At 46.5% G+C, this 19602-nt stretch overlaps 1 protein-coding gene across 1 annotated transcript; it reads left to right on the top strand.

Annotated features, from left to right (window-relative positions):
• The first annotated feature begins 8268 nt into the window (after positions 1–8268).
• LOC144097238 (uncharacterized) lies at positions 8269–15748 on the top strand. The gene is made up of 4 exons (XM_077629983.1): positions 8269–8383; positions 9953–9984; positions 11861–11989; positions 13090–15748. The coding sequence occupies exons 1-4, from the start codon at positions 8332–8334 to the stop codon at positions 14449–14451; spliced, it is 1575 nt and encodes a 524-aa protein (XP_077486109.1). The 5' UTR covers positions 8269–8331; the 3' UTR covers positions 14452–15748.
• The last annotated feature ends 3854 nt before the right edge of the window (positions 15749–19602 follow it).

Raw genomic sequence — 19602 nt, 5'->3', positions numbered from 1 at the left:
GGACAATGAACGCGTCGCGTGGAGCCACCTGCCCACTGTTCATCCCTTGTTGCGTAACGCGTGTGCTGAGGGCGCCCAGGCAGACAGCCGGGTCACTGCCTCGGCGCTCATTATGCGCCTAGGCCAAAGACACTGAAGATGTCGAAACCTTACGCGACCGAGTGGGTCGCATATCGCCCCAAGCAATGAATTGACTTGGTGCGCGGTGACCGACAGCGATTATCTTTCTTGAACGATGCCACCTACTCGTGCGCAGACTAAACGAAACAGTGGTAGTGGCGATTTAAAGCAAAGAGAAGGCAGACCACTTTGTGGTGGTTTCAAGTTCCTGGTTACAAATAAGCTTGTTCATAGCTTTCGCTGGTTTTTACACCAGGACAGTAACGAAAAAACAATTCCTGTTGGTCGAAAGTTGCTCGAAAATTGGATTATTTATTTATTCGCCAGCGTTTACGGGTAAGGTATTTGTGAGTCCATTCGTTAGTTGGGGCTACTAATTAAAATCAAATTGTCTACATCGCCACCAGCAAGAATTCCCCCGTCACTATTGATGTTCCGAGTTTTCTATGATCTATAAACAGGTCTACTGGCTCGTTATTTCGTTCTATATCCTTAGGCCCCATGAAAACCGCGACACATTTTCGAACTGATAGCTAAAAGGTAGTTTTAGAAACCAACCGCCAACAGCCAAATTCAGATTTAATTGCATTTAGCGCATTTCTTTATAACGTGATTGACTGTAAAAACGCGATCTGTTCGGCGGCAGACACGCTGAGGTGGCACAGTTACTTTGGCGCTCGGTAGCTGATCCAAAGGTCGTAGGTTCGATCCCGGCCGCGGCGGCTGTATATCGATGGAGGTTAAAACAAAAATGCCTGTGCGCTGTGTGATGTCAGCGCACGTTAAAGAACCCCAAATGGTCTAAAGTAATAAGGAGCCCTCGACTCCGGCGTCCCTCATAGGCTGAGTCACTTCGAGTCGTAATCCGCAATCTAATTCTGTGGGACTGCGTCTGAAGGCCAGCCTGCTCTTTTGATGGATTAAATCTAACGCTGTTCTGTATCTGTTCCCCAGCGCCTTGGGGAACGTTCTACAAGAAAGGGTGTTTACGTTGTCCTGTCTGCAATTTTTCAACTCTTTGACATCACCCTTCTTGTCAGCTAGTATTATGCTGGAATCACGCCATACTTCACGTGCACTTGAGCTCGTTAAATATCGCATATATAGAGCTGCAAACTTGCTTAGCACAATATATCCGCTGAATGTCAGCACATCGATATCGTTCTTCTCCTTTACAGCGACCTCCCCCCCCCCCCCCCCCCCGCCCCTTCCTGTACAGCATCTGACGCTTTCCTGGTTGTCCTGTTTAGCTAGAATTTTTAGTTCCTCGGTGCCCAATTCTTTATCATCAGCTTTTTGAATGTTTTGGCTAGTGCACCGGCTCGTAAGCAATTTCTTTGCTACTTCCACCATATTCCTCTAAACGTTCATGTTGTTGCCATCCTTGTCTCGAACTACGCACATATCACTTGTGCGCATGCCTAATTCCCGCTGTCCTGAAGCAACTCCTATCTCTGAAATAGCGTGTAAAACAATATGACCAGTGCGATTGTTATCTCTGCTTGGGGAGTAGTTCCACTTTTCATTACCACATTCCATTCTCCATTACGCTCCTCTTGCTGCGGCCACAATATAGCTATCACTCTAAAACGCCTATGCAAGAAGACGACACCCGACAAGCCGCAATATTGAAATGTTTAACTTATGCAGTCGATTGAAACGTCTCACTTTTCTTATCATCAACGGCGCAGTCTCTTGACGCAGTTGGCTGAAGTTATCGCTTAAAACTGTGGGTTGATTTAGGGGGGAAAGATCTGACTGACCGCCTTTACTGCGTGGCTCAAGGTGATAGCAATAACAATGCTGCCGTAACGCTGACTTCACGAAAGCTGACATTCCCAGAGACATATAGACCACGTGAGTGGTGTCCTGGTAGGCCAGCAGATGAAACAGGGAGTTTTAGGTTAAAAAATGCTGCGCCGACAAAAAACGTAAGCTCGTACAACATTCACGACTGCCGCCGTATCACTGTTTTACACTGCGGCCGGAGAGACTACCAGAAAAAACCTTTGCCCCGCTTTCTCCTCCGGCACGCAGTCCTCCTTGTGAAACACTGCTCCGAAAAAGTGCCCATGGCAGTTAAAGCGGAGCAGCGTCGTCGTAGCTACAAGTGGCATCCGCACAATCAGGGGCCAAGAATTCAGGTCTAGTTTCAAATTAGAAATTGGCGAATATTTGTGCGTTGGTCCCAACAAAGAACTGGGCAGCGGGCTGGTCAACAGCCATTTACTTTTACCTTAAAAAAAAAAGTGTCTGAATTCTCTGACAGCCGTTGTACCCCTCTTTCGAGCTGCATAACTTCCTTCATACAGAGCCCCCTATCAAGGGCCCCACAGTTTTAAAGCGCTGCGCGTGCATGCCGCTCTTCGCTCTGTTCACATCGCGCCCGCTATGCCTTATACTCGGCCGGTATGTACTCACTCCAGCAAGCGAACACGTGCGTTTCATCATTCGATGAAAACTAGGTGGCGCAGACCGTTTTCTCATGGCTCACGCGAGTCATAAGTCGTCGGCGGACATCGGCGGAGTGCAAACAGCCGCATGTGCTCCCGCCCGCTGTGTCGACCTTAATTAATCGATCCATCAGCGCGCCCCTGTCGACGGCCGCTGACTCGCAGACGGTCGACTCCGGACGTAGCCTGGCGTCACGTGAGAGAAAACCGGTTCCTGGTCGCGTCTACACAACGGGGCAGGACTGCGGCGGCTGCCACGCTACAGTACCTGCTGGAATATGACCCCTTCCCCAACTCTGGTCATCGGTTAGGTCGATTAGTCACTCAGTCGCAGTTTTTCTCATTTTGGTAAACTGCGTTGCTTTGCTTTCTTCTGTCTTTGTTTTTTTGTTTTTTCGAGGGCAGTAAATTTTTCCTGCTCCGTTGTCTTCAAGTTCCTAAAAAAAAAAAAAGGAGCCTTGGAATCTACCCCGGTGCATTCAGCGAAGGCTGTTAAGAAAACTTCGCACCGCAACCGACGGTCAAGTGCACGCCTCAACGCGCTACCATGTGCTGCATTTCAGTTAACTAAGCAATCAACGAAAGCCAGTTTATTATGCGTAAACGTTTGTACGCATACGATCAAAGTAAATGCAGAAGTACGTGCCGCATTAAAAGGACAAATAGGAGACCTCCTGTTAACCGACACAAAAAAAAAAAAACTGTTGAACTACAAATAACAGCAAAACAAAATAAGAAAAGAGCAGGAAGCAAAAATACAAAATAAGAAAAGTTGATTTTGTACAACTCACAGAGCCCGGGAACGCAAGCTCTAGAAACTAGCAAACCTAAAATATCGATAGCACGAATGCGCTACTGCAAGACAACGCTAAAACAGCGCGTGCTGTCAAGAATTTTTTGGCAGAAATCTATAATCATTAGAATAAAGGGACCTCAAGAACGAGCTTATACATGGTAAATAAAAATATTTTAACTCACTAGCAAACAGGCACAAGTAATCTGCTACCGAAGGCAAAGGAATGCAAATATTTTAGCCACACGGATGGTTTTCGGAGAGTGCCAGTACATTTTTTTTTTTCCAAAAGATCTTTGCAGACAAGCTATGACGGCAATTCCTAGCTCCGTCCGGCCTACGCGCAGATTATGGCGTTGTCTGTCAGTAAGACTAATCGCTCAAGGGCAGCTCACTGGCGCCCGGCCGAAAGGTGGAAAATGAGGTGTCCGTGCGTACGCGAAAGAAAATAAGCCGAGCTGCTATGCGCAAAAAGTACATTTACACTTTCCCACGCAGGCATGATGGACTGGTGTCGTCCTTGTTTAACCTGCCGTTAAGAAAAAGAGGAATGATGCGGTGAAGAAACAGTGCAGAGATTCTCTGTTGCCCCAGTTTTCTTACTGGCATTACCGAGCTGCCTACCAAGCAGCTGCTGGACGCCGCTTCCGGGTGGGTTTACAAAGAAAAGCTTCTTACGCTGCTGAAAAAAGACCGTTTCCGAAGAAGTTTGCACAAGAACAGATTCTCGCTCAATGAAAAACGCACAAAAAAGTCGTTTGCAATTTTTGGTCGCTGTGACTCGCTGACGTCAAATTCCGTTTGAAGACAGTTGAGCGCGATGGCCTCATATTAATCGTACAGAAATACAGACTACGACCAGCCAGTCCATAAAAAGTGCTGTCGACAGCAAAAGGTTACAAGACGCGGGTGTGCGGAAAAATATTATTTCGGCGCAGTGAGGAAAGCGAGATGACTTAAATGTCTGAAGATATGACGGTTCGTGCATGCTCCATCAGCGGGTTACACTAATAAGCAAGGGTGTCGTGAGGCAACGCTGAAATAATTTCTTTTCCAAAAACATGCATCCCACCAATTTTGCTGCCGTTAGTATAATAGCAGACCAAATAAAAACATAAAAGAACAGGACATAGATAATCATAAATCTTGTGGGGAAAAAAGCTGCAGGAAAAAGAGAGGGTTGATTACAATCAGCGTCTTTATAGCCAAAGAACAGGCACGATCAGATGTGTTTATTTCACAGCGTTTTTATTGTTATCGTTGAATATATTTTCTTCACCCACCGTGGTGTCTCTTTGGCTGTGCGACAAGTGCGCATTTCGACTAAGACGAAATGTGGATTCTGCCCGCACGGAAATTTCCGCGTCCGTTAAAAACCCAATATGCTAAAAATTAAATCAGAGCCTAAGTACGCATTGCCTCATTGACCAGAATGGCACACTGACACGTAATACTATCAACTTCACTTCTGTTCTCTTCTCTTCTGAAAATCCGCCGCAGATTTAGGTGGCCTCGCGTCCATCTATGCCTAGCAGAACCATCTGGTTGGTAAATGCTGGTACGTAGAACTTCAGTCTTGTGAAAATGCGGACATGTTTGCGGCTGGGACGATATCTAGAAATGCTAATTTCCTGAATCGGTATTTTTCCCTCTTATTACAGGAACGGCCGCAAGCAAGGCCAGGTCTGATCACGCAGTGAAGTCTCAAGAGTGGTGCTCATCGATGGCAAAGAAATGGAAGATTATATCACAAAAAGAACTCTGCACGAAGGGCAGTAGTGTTCTTTATATTTGTGTTTGACAAATACTACCGAATATATACGTTTTCCTAAAGACACTTGTTGATAGGGGATTTAAGTGTGTCACTAAGCATGGACTGTGAAACAAGGAGTACCGTACCACTTTGAGGTGCGTAAAGATAAACCTAGAGTAATGAGATTTTTTAAAATACGTCCTTCAAACAGCTTCGTTGGCCAATTCTTTTTATCGTTAATTGGAAACAAACATCCCATACTTAGAAGGTGCTCATAAAATTCCTGATAACGTAACATATTTAAAAGGAAAAAATGCCCCAGACATGTCGTTCACACATGACAATGAAATAGTAGCGTAAGCTGCACCGCACATCCTTGCGACAACAGCCCTACGGTCATATGGCTGTTTTATCCCCATCCAATGGCCTCAAAGAACTGTGGCTGATCGTGTCTGATGGTGTGGTAGTAAGATCATTATATGAGGCCTTTGTAGGGAGCAGGTGGGGTAAGAGTTAATGGACAATACCGAATTAATGTGCGATTCGCTGATGGCATTACCTTGCTAAGTCACTCGGTAGATGAACTGCAAATCATGATCAATGATTTAGGCAGAGCAGAACAGTTGGCCTAAAAATGAACATGCAGAAAACCACAGTAATGTTCAATAGTCTCGCAAGGGAACAGCAGTTCACAATTGGTAGTGAGGTGCTGGAAGTGGTAAGGGAATACGTCTACTTAGGGCAGGTAGTGACCGCTGATCCGGATCATGAGATGGAAATAACTAGGAGAATAAGAAGGTGGTGAAGCGCATATGATAGGTTCTCTCAGATCATGAATGGCAGTCAACGAATATCCCTCTAGAGAAAAGTATACAGCAGCTGTTAGTACTCACCAACGGGGCAGAAACGTGGAGGCTAACGAAAAGGGTTCAGCTCAAATGAAGGGCAATGCAGCGAACAATGGAAGGAAAAATGGCAGGTGTAACGTTAAGACACCAAAGGTGGGCAGAATGGGTGAGGGAACAAACGCGGGTTAATGACATCCTAGCCAAACTCAGGAGGAAGAAATGGGCTTGAACCGGGCATGTAATGTGAAGGATAGCGGTAAGGGTGACAGTGTGGGTTGCAAGAGACGGCAAGTGTAGCAGGGGGCCGCAGAAAGTTGGGTGGGCGGAGGAGACAATGAAGTTTGCGAGGATACGGAAGCAGCAGCTGAAAAGGGCCGAGTTAAATGGAGACACATGGGAGAGGCCTTTGTCATGCAAAGGCGTAGTCGAGCCGATGATTATAGTTGTATGGTCCTATGGTCCTGGTCATTGGTCTTGTGTCTCTAGGATTCTGTGCTGGTATGGTCATATGGCACTGTGGTCGTGCTGTCTTGTGATCGTACGGATGCATATGGTCACACGCCTTCTTGGTCCTATGTTCCTGTGAGTCGGTGGTCCTGTGGTCATATGACCCCTTTGTCGTACTGACCAACGGCCCTATGCTTCTACAATATAGGGCCTTGACATCAAAGACTTTCTCAGTGACAGGCAGGCTAAAGGGTGTGCATCTCATAAGTCACGCAACTACGACAACAGCCGTGCTGTTTATTTTAAAACCCAGAAGAATAATAATAAATCGCTGAAATTCAGCGCTTTCCATGCAAATTATTTGATCACGCAAAGCACCTTTGCTTCGTTCGGGCACTCACACTATATTAAAACTTATATTAAATTAAAACATTGGTGATGGCCTTAGTGGGAGCTCTATATTATTAGCTGCTGTTGCGAACCACGTGTCATATTCGGCTTACTGAGGACGGCGCATTCTCATCTGGCAAACAATCAACCCACAAGTTGGTCACAGCAGATAAACAATAATTCGAAGAAGGCGTGCGAGCTTTTGATCCCCTACGAACTTCCGTTTTTGCGTACATGTGCCCCCGTTATTAAAAGTTTCCCATGGGATTTTGAGTCTCGGCCAGGCCATGTGGCTCGTAATTCATTCCCAGCGCTACAAATCTCTCGAACGTAAGAATAGCTCTGGTCGTCCTCCTTGGAAGGTTCAAACTTCCATGGATGCTAAAAATGGCCGCACTACGCACACTTGGAACCAAACCTCCTAGGGTTCAAAACTTTTGACAAACACTATTTCTAACTGCCACATTTCCTTCCGCTTTAACTATTCCCCATCGTTACCTTGATTACACGTCGTACCGAGCACCTCGACAAACATATCCTTTCTTGTGAATGTCGGTGGGTCATGGTGGGACTCTTCTATTGATCTGAGGATCAATGATGACGCGATGACGACACGAAGGACGGGGTGAGGAGCACGTTATGGTTGAGGGTTTCAACACAGCCACCGAAGTGTCTTTTCAACGGTCCTGACTACGGCATCGAAATTCCTCTCAATCTCACTGGATTTTCATTGCACAAAAAAACGAAAAAAAAAAACAGCAGTGTTAGTGCACGTAAACCTCACAACGCAGCTCCACAACCTTCACAGAATCCGAAACAGAACACAGTCGAGATACATACGCTTGCGAAACAACCACCAAACTAACCCACGGCCAAATCTCACCGTTTTTCCACTTTTCTAACACTTCGAATGCTTGTCCTTTATCATGCATGGTAGCGGGAGTGACAGCGTCGTCATACAAAGTGTCCGCGTCGTAGCCGCGGGTTTAACGTGCGTGACGAACTGGCTTTCGCGCTCTCCGGCCGCCATTTTCTAGCGCCTGTCGCTGGTACGACGAATGAGGTGGAGGAGGTCGAGAAAAATGTAACGGAAGGCACACAGCGGTCAGGACATAATTAGCGGGAGGAGGAAGGAGTACAGGACGGAGCAGGGGGAGAAAGCCCCAGCGTGTCGAGAGTGACAATCGGACCGATTTTCACCAGGTCACGCGCGCACGTTTTCTCGCGCGCCCGCGCGCGCTTCCGAAGGGAAGAAGACGCTCTCGGAAGTGCGCGGGACACGGAATGGTCCAGCCACCCTCTCTCACCTTTCAAGAGAGAGGGCGGAGAAAGAGAGACAATCAAAACACAAAGCCGGAGAGGAGAGGAGCGCAGCGGGAGAGACTGCGGAACTATAAAGACGTGTCCCCGGGCCTGTCTTCCTCGGTGCCGCTTTCCCTCGTCTCGGCGAACACAGGACTTGCGCGGACGTTTGTACCAGCGTCGGCGCAGCGCTCGCAAACGCTGTTCACTCGAGCGCCGACAAAAATGCGGCCCTCATCGCGAGCGGGAGCCAACGCGTGGATGCTGCTCGTCTTCGGTGAGCGACGGCCTTTCCCACTCATGGATTACACGGCGGTCCAAAAAAAGAAGTGCTTGTGTGCAGCTGGGAGGTCGACCGGGACGACTGATTGTGGGTTGAGGTCGATAGAAGAGTAGCCCCTGCTTGCTCCACTGTGTTGCATATGAACCAGGTGCCAGTCGGATCTCGATCGGGCGCAACTCGAGGAGCAAGAAGTTGTGAGGTTTGAGGAACGTTAGCTTATGTCGAACTTCGTCAGTGCCCTACTCCTATACTTCCTCCGACGGTTTCGTTTTCGAATAGCCTGTAGCAGCTAATCGTCGGGTCTCGCTAATTAGGTGTTGGTGGTTTTTCGAAGGTCAGTGCCCGCTTGCACTTTCTCTACCGGCTTGGTGAATTAGCCGCCGTTCCGTAGATTGTCTCTCCTGTTTTCGTTCGCCGCAAGTTAGCCCAAGTGCAATTCAGGGTTCAAATATTGAGAGCGTTCTGGGAGAACCGCAAAAATTGGAAGAAGTCTGAGCGAACTTCAAAAGCTTGCCGCGTAGAGTACGAGAGGCTGCGAGATACTTTTTTTGTGCGAAATATCTGCCCACAATATATTGTATTTCTGATCCCGCGCTCACCTTAATTCGCATGGGCCACGATTTTTAACCAGTGTGTTGTAGTTTACTGTGCGCCGTATGCCAGCGTAAGAAATTCGTGGTGCTAGGAAATTGTGTGTTTGACTAATCAGGTAGACTATTAGCTATTAGAGTAAGATCTTGAGGCAATGGATTATGCCCATATTTACATTCCTTTAGCTGCACAGGATTGGGTACTATATATTCGAAATGTCGTTTTGAGAGGGTTGTCCGGCAGTGCACCTTTAGTTCTTGTTGTACAGCTTAGCTCGTAGAAATGATCTGTTGAAACGCAATGTGAAACGCAGCCTCTATAGCTCGCTAATTAAGAACGCAGTAGGCTTTCTTAATGGTATATGTGCGTGTAAGGGCTCCAAATTCAGACGCTGTTTTTAGTCCTTCAAACCGACGAAAAATTTCTTCATTAATCCAACAAGGATATATTTCCCATCGCCCTGAACCACTCTATTCAAAATTCATTGCAATAGGTCACATTCCAACAGAATTTATTGCAAAGTTAAGCATGCTTCTAGACTGCCAATTGTAATCAGCTGGCGCACAATATTGAGCGCTTCAAAGTCCTTCTGGCTTACCCCCCCCCCTTCCCCCTATCCTGTATAATTAATAGAGCTCTAGACAAATGTGTCAAGTTCGGTTTCTTATGTCAAATGCGGCAGCGTTCCTCACGGCCACCTATCGTAAATAGCGGGTTGCCTCTCTAAAGTTTCCGAGTGTCTAACGGTGCCATTTCTTTGAGAGTAACAGAGAAAATAAGTGTGTGGTGCGCCGCAATTTATGGAATCCAAGAGTTACATGCATGTAACTGTATGCCCGACGCATATTAATATCCAGAGTTACAATAAATTGTGCTAAGCACACATTACATGTCTCCTTTCTTTTTCAGTTGCATCAAGATAAGCGATGAAAACTCTATTCGGATTACTAACGGAGTTTTACTTACTTTCAGGCGTGTTCGCCGTGTGTGCAGGCCAAAGAAAGGTGAGTGCCATCACACAAAATTTATCCGCGTGTTCACCCTATATTCTTACGGGAGAGACGTTTGCATGACGCCTTCCCTACAAGCAAGTGGTCTCTGGAAATCTTTTTATATATCTCGTAGAGGTCTACAAGAGCTTCGGTATAGTTTAACCATGGGAATGAATGCCGTTCCATGCAGCATTTGAAGTACTAACTTCTGATGGGGCTAATGATTTGATTTCAAACACCTAAGGCCAGCATGGTTAAACTATGGCTAAAGGGGCTCTGGTCTCCGTTAAGCGGGCGAAGGATTTCACAGCAGGAATGCCGAGCGTGAGTCCAGGGACAAGACTGTGCCCATAGGAAAGCTTGTAAGTACCCAGTGGCGCTGCAGGGGATCGAACGACGCCCTCTGACCGCATGCATGGGTGGTAGCTTGAGGGCCACCTTTCGCAGAGAGCTCGAAGTTTCAGGTACGTAGCAGCCAGGTTGACTGATACTGTAAGCTGCAGCACGCAATGGTGGCAGTGTGGTTCCGGTAATCATTGCTCGTAAGACATCCACGTCGTATATACTGCAAGATATGTGTTCATACATGCGCAAAGCCGCAATTGTCTGCCTGTGGACGCACAAGCAAAGCATTCGTGTCTTTAGAGGCGGTAGCGTTCCCACAGCTTATGCTTAACACATCTGAGTAGTATCAGCTCCTCCGTCTAAACGTGCACTTCGCATGGTAGGAAAAGGATGCCAGGTTTGTTGTACAGATTTCACCTAACATTTACCACAAGGTATATGCATGTGCTCTATGCATATCCACGCTTATTTGGGCACAAAATAATTGTAGACTCGCCTCATATGTCGTTCCTATGGGCGGTGATTAATCGAAATTTTCATCGTGCCTTTGTTACGTTTTCCTAAAGCGAAAATGCCTAAATCTAAAGTGTAAACGGTGATCCGTGTTTCATTTTTATCGATATTTCAATACTCTCAAGATGTCAGTAACCTTACAAATGGTTGGAAGCTCAAGGATAAGGAACAGCACTCAAATGTCGCATCATGCTTAGACCTCGTCCGACCAGCCTCTTCCGCATACCTGCTTGTGAAAGCATGCGACCACGAGAATTTGTGAAAATGAGGCCATCATGGGAAGGCATGTTAAGAAAAAAAATACGGCCCCGCTGGGAGGAAGTGACGGCGACATCTCGGTCGCTTCTGACGAAAGTCGTGAACAGGTAAGAGGTACACCCTAGATGAGGCACGGAGGTTGTTGTTCGCGCCTCTCACGAGAACATGCGCGGGGGCTATACCTCTAGCCTCAGCCGAAGTGGTGATAGCTTCGGCTCAGCACAAGTGATGCGGTGGCGTTGTGAATGTAGATGCTTTTTAGACGCTATTTCTGGTCGCACACATTTTATTGGAGGTAAGAAAGCACAGTTGATTTTTTATACTTTCCTGGTTGCGGAAACACTAAATAATGAAATGAGCCAACCAAAATCAGAGAAACAAAAACCAAAAGCATGTAACAATGCACTGCAGTAAAGTGCGTGCAGTAATGAAAGGAGTAACCGGGGTTAGTTGATCGTACATTATGCTCAATTAGACCGCTTCGACGGAATGAGACATTAACAGCGCAAGTACAAATGGAGACCATGAACTCGGAGCTCTCGCTCTTAATGAAGTAATTATTTTTTTATAGTAAGCGCCTATGGCAGCCCGGAGTCGCATGCTTCATTATGCACCGACGAAGGGATAGGGCGCTGGCGCTTCTGCTCGTTCTGAGAAAACGAACCACCGTTTGCGTTTTCTATTTCACCAATTTTCTACTGGTACTGGAGATTGCCTGTGCAAGCCATTGTTGTTCATATCTCGCCCATGATGAAGAGAAACCCTTATGCAGGGAAGGACGACCGTGACTACAAGACCGATCGGAACTGCTCCAGCGAACGCTGAAATACCGGTCACCGAGTTCCGATGCAGCAATCAAGATTACCCGGGGTACTTTGCGGACGTAGAGACGGACTGCCAGGTGAGACTGCTCCTGCGACTTTGAGCAATACCACTGAGGCGTGCTTATTAAGCAAAGCGTTCAGAATGTACTGCACTCAACTAATGAAATGGGAACAAGACGACTGAGACACTATTTCAGCCGAAGGAAGCTGAATAGTAGTTCAGGTTAATTTCAGTAGGAAAGCGTGAAGATGCTTATGATGAAGTTTTAGTCAGCCTAGCTTGTATTTCCTTTCCTATACACGGTTCTTACGTTTGTAAACAAGCACTGGTGCTGAAGATATTAGCCCCTGAGCACTTTCGGTATCAGTGGCGCACCGTTTGAAAAGAATTGCGTCGGTGCAGACGACGCGTCTCGCACTGGTTTTGATAAGGCACGCTGCAAGCAATACATTCCGCACAATGTTTGATAAAGCACCGATGCAGGTCACACGCCATCCTTGTTGAAAGAGGAAGTCTCCTCGGGCTAATTGACGGTGTTGTCAGAACAAAAAACGTTCGACAAGGCCGTGTATAGAGCCACTAAGTAGTACGGGTTTTGCGTTGGATTTGCAGTTTCCTTGTTGGCGGTTCATATGTTTAGTATAGCACTCTGCTGATTCAGTTATGTTGTGTGTTGCACTTCTGTGTGGCGTGCCAGTGATTCTTTGGTCATCACTGGAACGGTGAACGCCCAAGTCAAGACTCTGCTGACATGCCTAACAGTGCGCACTCACCGCTAATTTTGTACCAAGCTTTAAAAAGCTGCCAATAGTGAAGTGAATCTGTATGGTTGACCTTAATCTCGATCACTGCCATTGCTATGCCATGACAGCAGCTAATCACAGGTTGGAAGTAGGCAACCTGGAGCATGAATGGACGCCATTTAGCCGCGGACGATGATTGAAAATTACTAACATGGTTAAAATGACGAAGATAATTAAAACCCACAGTCACGAACGTAAGTATTAAAATGTTGGAAAAACATCATTAACGCAAAGTTAAGCTACACACGAAACGAATCACATCGATTTATGACAACATCAACGCCGACATGTAACTGTCTTCAAAATTAGCATTCGTGGCCAAAACTAATTGATGGTTACTTAAACTCACGCCGCTCGGTATTCTTCCTTTCAGGTGTACCACAACTGCCTGGCTGATGGCCGTAACTCTAGCTTCCTATGCGTGAACGGCACCATATTCAACCAGCGCAACTTCGTTTGCGACTGGTGGTACAAGTTCGACTGCCGCAAGGCGCCCAGCTTCTACCACCTAAACTTGCTCCGGAACAAAGAGAAGAACGGTTCCAAGACCACTGAAGGAGCCGCGCCCGTAGCGCCACCTGTGCGGCCGCCTCCGCCACCACCACCACCACCGCCATTCCCTCGACCACAGGCGACCAGCGGCAGCAAACGCAGCCGAGAAAAAGAAGCTCGTTCCAAACCCTCGTCTCCCTTGACCTCACGCCAAAGCAAGCCTTCCTCAAAGCCAACCAAGACATCCACGTTTAAAATCTTGCCCAAGGCGCCGCCGAAAACTCATGAACCAATCATTCTGCTTCCACTACTGGCTGGCGATGGTTCTTCCAGCGACAGGGGTAGCAAACAGACGACGCGCGAACGTAGCTCTTCGTCGCGTGGTAGGGCTCAGATGCGGGTCTTCGCAAAAATAAAAGAAGGCCAGCCAGAGGAACCACGAGTTCGACCTAGCAAGAGTCAACAACAAACCAAGCCGGCCCGTACCAATGAAGACAATGCAGAGCGGGGAAGGCAAGTACAGCCAGCCTTCAACGGCGACGCTACTCGGCACCAGGATGCCGGAGGCTTCCAGGAGTGGACGAGCATCGGCCCTGTCTCGGGCAGGCCCTCCGTCACCAGAGTCCAGTTCCACACCTTTTCGGCGAACCCGCCACGCTTTGAGCCACCGCTGCCGCTACCTGAACCTGAACCGGAACCGGCCATCGATCCGGCCAGCTGGCTCGAAGATGACTTCAATCGACAGGCCGAAGCCGGACGGGACAACTTCCGCGGCGAAGTAGAGGACGCAAGATCTCGTGAAGACGAAGCGTACGAAAGTGGCCCAGTTGCACCTGAACCGCGGGCCACGGAAAAGCCTGCCAAACAAACGGATGAGGTCGTCCGGTTAGCGAAGGCGTTGCCACCCCCTAAACGGCAGACTGTGCACGGGGGTTGGCGTGGCAAGAAAGAGGCCTATCCGGGGCTCCAAGACAAGAAACGGCTTTTCTACAGGTTCCAGCCCAGCGAGCCATTTGCCGGTTACAGGGCATTGTCCTTTTTCGGCCGAACGCGGGGTCCAATGAACGACCTGACCAAGCTTCCTAGGCTGGTGTCTGTAAATCTTAACAAGGTGACGCGGAAAGAGCCGGAATACGCTATCAAGCCGTTGCTGTTGTCGGTCAAGCTGGACCAGTCTTCAGAGTTGGACTCGAGGCCAGCGAGAGGTGCGCCACCGGGGCTTTGCTTCTGTCCTTGTCACTAGTTTTCTCTTCACCGCGTAGCCAAAGTTAAGACGACAGAGCGTCACTAGTGACGACACTGAGTCCACTTATGGACGTCAAACTCAAGGAAACGGTTTATGGACACGCTAAACACGCGAATTTTTTTAGCAGGCATGGAAGAACGGGGTCACTGATTTCTGCGTCAGACAAATTTTGGTTGACATCCGTGAGACTTTGCTGCTGAATACAAGGCGTCGACTCTCGTCGGGACAGATCACTGAAGGAAGCCAAACTTTGGCATAGTCTGTGGTGTCGCCACAGTGAGCATATAGGTTTTTTCTTGGTTGAGGATCAAACCCGTCGTTTTATGTGACTGTCCGAGTATGAACATTTTCGCCTCCCTTTCTGGGCATGATTTTAGTCGGACGCAGTCACCAATAGTTAACGGTGTTTATTACCGACTTTCTGAACGCATCCCCCCTCTAAGAAAAAAAAAGAACGACACGTATGTATGAGCCGGCAACGCAAAGTATAGAGAAGTTGTTCAAGGCTGACTACTTCATAAGTATCTGGGCCTTCCTAGGAAATTCACAAGACTATAATATCAGATTTCTCAAGTGCAGTCAAAAGAAGCCTCGTCTTAGTAACGCTGATGGCTATAGAACTTCCGACAAAGCGATTGGTTACTGAAGCATAAAAAGCACTCTTCACGCGGAACTAAATATGATATGGTGAAAGATGAGAAGATAATGTGCACACTATCTTATAATCGACAACAAATCGTACATTGTAGATGTAGTAGTAGTAGTAGTAAGTTCAGGTTTTATGATGCCTCAGCCGTCGGTGCCATAATGCACTGACGTCTATTGCATGTGCACTCTCCTTCACATGTACATAAAGACTTGATTTCTACTACCCGCCACTGCAAGTTCCAAGGCAAAAGCTAAACTTCGGCCGAAGTCGTTCCAAAATCTATGACTAAACAGGTCTATTTAATGCGCATAAATCAAGATTGAGGCAGTAAGTTCGGCCCTTAGTGAGTGCCTTTCAAGCTCTAATTTCTTTCCCACCATCTGTTCCAAGACGACGCATATTTAATCGCCCAAGCCAAGCAAAGCAAGCTGCATGAGAAACAAAATTTCACTTACTCAGATATCCAGCGAGACGCCAAATGAGCGTAAATATGAACTTCCTGGCCGTGTTCGGGTATTGCATAAGTGCGCACAGGAACCTGTAATCTCTGACGGGACTGTTGCCTTGTAGTCATAAGCAACGGACGTGTTCTCAGCTGTGGTGCATCTCTGCTTGCAGAAGACGTCTCCGGGGCTCCTTCGTCTTCATCGCATCAGGTCGGATGAATGTACATGTACATATATATATAATAAACACGTGATCACAACGCTCAGGGTACGTCGCATACGTGGAACGCAAGCTGCTCGGCGATGTCGGCCGTGCTTCTTATATCCCGTGCAAGATTTGTCCAGCAGGAAAAAAGTTTTTTTAACGTTTATTTCCCAAAACCAGCTCTATTAAGTTATTTCCTGTACTAAGCGGAGTGTGGATGAAAAAAGACTGGGTATAAATGCCAGCAGAGAGAGCCTTTAGAAAGACACCCACCCAATGAAAACGTCCGGGTTTTTAGAATTTCCTTCAATCCATGTAAGGTGCTTGTAAAAAAGAGCATTTCTTTTTATTTAAAGAATCTTCGATGATTGACGTGCGCCAGCTACGTGAACCAAGCACCATGCGCCTCTTATTCAGATCATGATGTTCCGGTTAAGAGCTAGACAGTACAGCGCTACATAACACTCGCATTAACCTTGCCCTTCTTAGTACACCCAATGGCTACGAATGCAAGCTAATAATACACACCATGGACTGCAAGTAGGATCAGTGACTGACGAGTGTTACAGTGGGAGTTAGAGAAGTGGTAAGCATATCTTGAACCTGCAAAAAACCACCAACGGAACAAAAACCTGTACAGTGCGTCTGCTGTAGGTGGTAAAAAATCATTTTTCTGCAACAGCCATTTTCATTTCCTAACTCTCTACATCGGCGCATATTTTAGTGCCAACCTGCACGCGGTATGCAGTTAGGTACTTACAATGCTCATCGAAAAGCACCATAGAAACGATAAACAACATCCTTGAGGTGCTGCTCTAAAAGGGTTATAAGTGTCGATCGCAACACCTCTTTTCCTAGACGTATACTCAGGACCGGTGGGCTGGCCAACGCCCACAGCTTCAAAGGAGCTCCAGGCAGGGATACAAAGACCTGACGCAATGTCAGAGCGCACAGTTGGCGGAACAAACGCGCGCCTTCCGGTCGACCTGAAATAGTGCGGCGCAAAAAAGCTTGTGAAGGCGGTGCCACTCGACTGCCAATGCGCCTTGCCCATTGTTTTCCGAGATGTGCGTCCTTTTGTTCACCCTCGCTGAGGAGCGAAAGAAGAGACGTCCTGAATGCCAAGGAGGCTACCGCGCAGTGCCATGGACTCCCGCACTAGAAACGGTGACCGCCCGTCGGTTCAAAAGAAAATTCTCTCTCCGCCTTTGAGAATAGCAACTGCGCCCGCAACTAAACATCGAAAATGGAAAAAGAAAAAGAGCTAGCCCTGTACATGCCGTTTGGTGTCTCCAAGAAGTGCAGCGATTGTTTGATGTTCACTGGGGGCCTGCCAAGAATACAAAACTCTTAACGAGAGTGCCTAGATGCCGCAATCTTAGGCTGTTATGCGTTGCTCTGGAAGCATTCAGCCTCCCGTTAGCAGATCACTGTAGAACGAAATTCACACTGAAACACATTCTTTGGATCGTAACGTGTGTGACTTCTGTTTCAGTCCTAAGTGCAGCCACTGTACAAGCAAAGCTCCGGCATCGACCGCAGTCGCACAGTGCTCCACTCAAGCTACGGGCACTCTTTCCCTGCAGTTATAATCATGGCACATTTAAATTTTATTGCATCTGCAAATAATATCATTTGTCCTAGTTAACAAAGTTCTGTTGGCGCACTCAAAACCAATCTCATTTTCCCATAAGGCATTACCAGGGAGGACAGGGCCATTGAGAAACAAAAGCGGCACGATAGCGATTACATTTTGTCTTGTGATTTTTTTTCATGATCGTCATTATCAAAGCCATTTTACATCCATTCGCCGAAGAGCGGAGGCTTCTTCCACAGATCTCCAGTTAGCCCTGTCCGCCGTGGCTAGCTGCTTGAGCTTTCTGTCAAAATACTTTCTAAATTCTAAATAGTTTAAATTAAAAAAGATTTTTCACAGTAGGAGGTGTAAATCGCAAATAATGTCTTTTTAGCAATAGAAACATGCAGAGGTGATATAGATTCGTCAAGAAATCTAGCATAGCTAAATTACGGCTATTCAATGTGACCAAAACGCTAACGGTCACCGGCACCACGCATGGAAACGTGTCATGAGTTGCTGTTATATCTTTCATGAGAAGGAATATACTCTTAAACGCACGCCTAACATCCACGGATACCGCAATTTGAGAAAGATGTATTCGTTGGTAACAAATCAAGATATTAATTTTAAACAGAAAGATAATGAGGGTTCCTTGGCCTTCCCACTAACGAATGTGTAGGCGACAGCCAGTGTAACATGTTTTGACAGCAAGTTACCAAGTGTTGTTTGCTGTGCATGTATGTGTTGCATATATACAGCTAAGTGGAGCACACCTTTCTTTCTTTCTTTCTTTCTTTCTTTCTTTCTTTCTTTCTTTCTTTCTTTCTTTCTTTCTTTCTTTCTTTCTTTCTTTCTTTCCATTTATTTCGGACAACAATACATGGTGTCCGCGGGGAGAGGCTAAAGAAGACCAGGATGTCTCCTGACGAGGCCTAACACCCGCATTACACGTCGGTGCAGATGGTGCGGAGTAACATATGAGAACAGTGGTACACCAAACACGGCGAGACAGGAATTCAAAATAAGCAATTACACAAGCACTGGTCAGGTAGAAGATAATACTGAAGACGTTATCAAGAATGAGCAATAGTAAGTGGCGTACAAAAGAAAAACACATACACGCAGTACAGTAGGAATAACAATGAAATGCAGCAGGTATGCATAATAAAATTTCACACGGGGGTGTTCAAAAGATGCCTCATTTTCTTCTTGAATTGATGAATGTTGACACTCTCTTGGGCACAAGCAATTAATGTTGGATATGTGTTGCATATAACTGTTATTTGGTGATCTGTAGTCTGGGTGCCGCAATTAGTACGAGGCCTAGAAACAATCAAAGAAATTGTGCGCAAGTTATGTGTGATTGCTGTATTCAAATAAAAACGGGAAAAAGATTCAAAGTCATGTTTTATTATTTGGTAGATTAGGAGTGCTAAGGAGTGTTTGTAGCATAGAAAAACCGGTAACACCTTACAAGAGGTAAACATGTCTTTAGTACTAACAGTATATCTACCCAAAGTGCGCAAGGCTCTTTTTTGTAGAGAGAACAACCTATCCGAGTCAGTTTTATTATATATTCCCCACACTAAGAGACTATACACAATATGAGAATGAATAAGACAAAAATATAACTGTTTTTTTTACATGGAATGGAAGAAGATAACGAAGTCGTTGAATTAACCCAATTGATCTCGATATTCGTATCCGCAGACTATTGACGTGATCGGTCCAGCCCAAGTCACTGCGAAAATGGACTCCTAGAAACTTATGAGAATTCACTTGCTCAATTTGCGTGTTTTTAAAATATAGTCGGATATTATGATCAAGGGGATTATTTTTGGCACGAAAAAGCACATATTTAGTTTTTTTTTATGTTTAGTTCAAGAATATTGGCATCAAGCCATGTTTGCAGTTCATAGCGCCAGGTATTGGATCGATATTCAAGCACGCTAAGGTTGGGACCGGAAAAGAAGACATTGGTACGTGTCATCAGCGTAGAGGACTATGTTTGAAGTGGAGTGTATATTTACTATATCATTAATATATAAAATGAAAAGTAGAGGGCCGAGGATAGAGCCTTGTGGTACACCGAATTTTATTAAACCTGTGTCGGATTTAAGCTCCTGTAGCCATGTAGACTGCCTCCGTCTAATCTGCCGGTCTAATCTTCTCAAGCTTGCCGGAAAATTACTGAATTCATCGCTAGTGCCGGATTCAAGTGTTCTAACAGCTTTGGACAGCGCTGGCGGTAGTAATTTTTGTTCCCGGT

This window comes from Amblyomma americanum, chromosome 7 (genome assembly GCF_052857255.1).
Source record: "Amblyomma americanum isolate KBUSLIRL-KWMA chromosome 7, ASM5285725v1, whole genome shotgun sequence".
NCBI lineage: Eukaryota > Metazoa > Arthropoda > Arachnida > Ixodida > Ixodidae > Amblyomma > Amblyomma americanum.
Note: the sequence above shows the minus strand (reverse complement) of the source record. Positions and strands in the feature narration are given on the sequence as shown.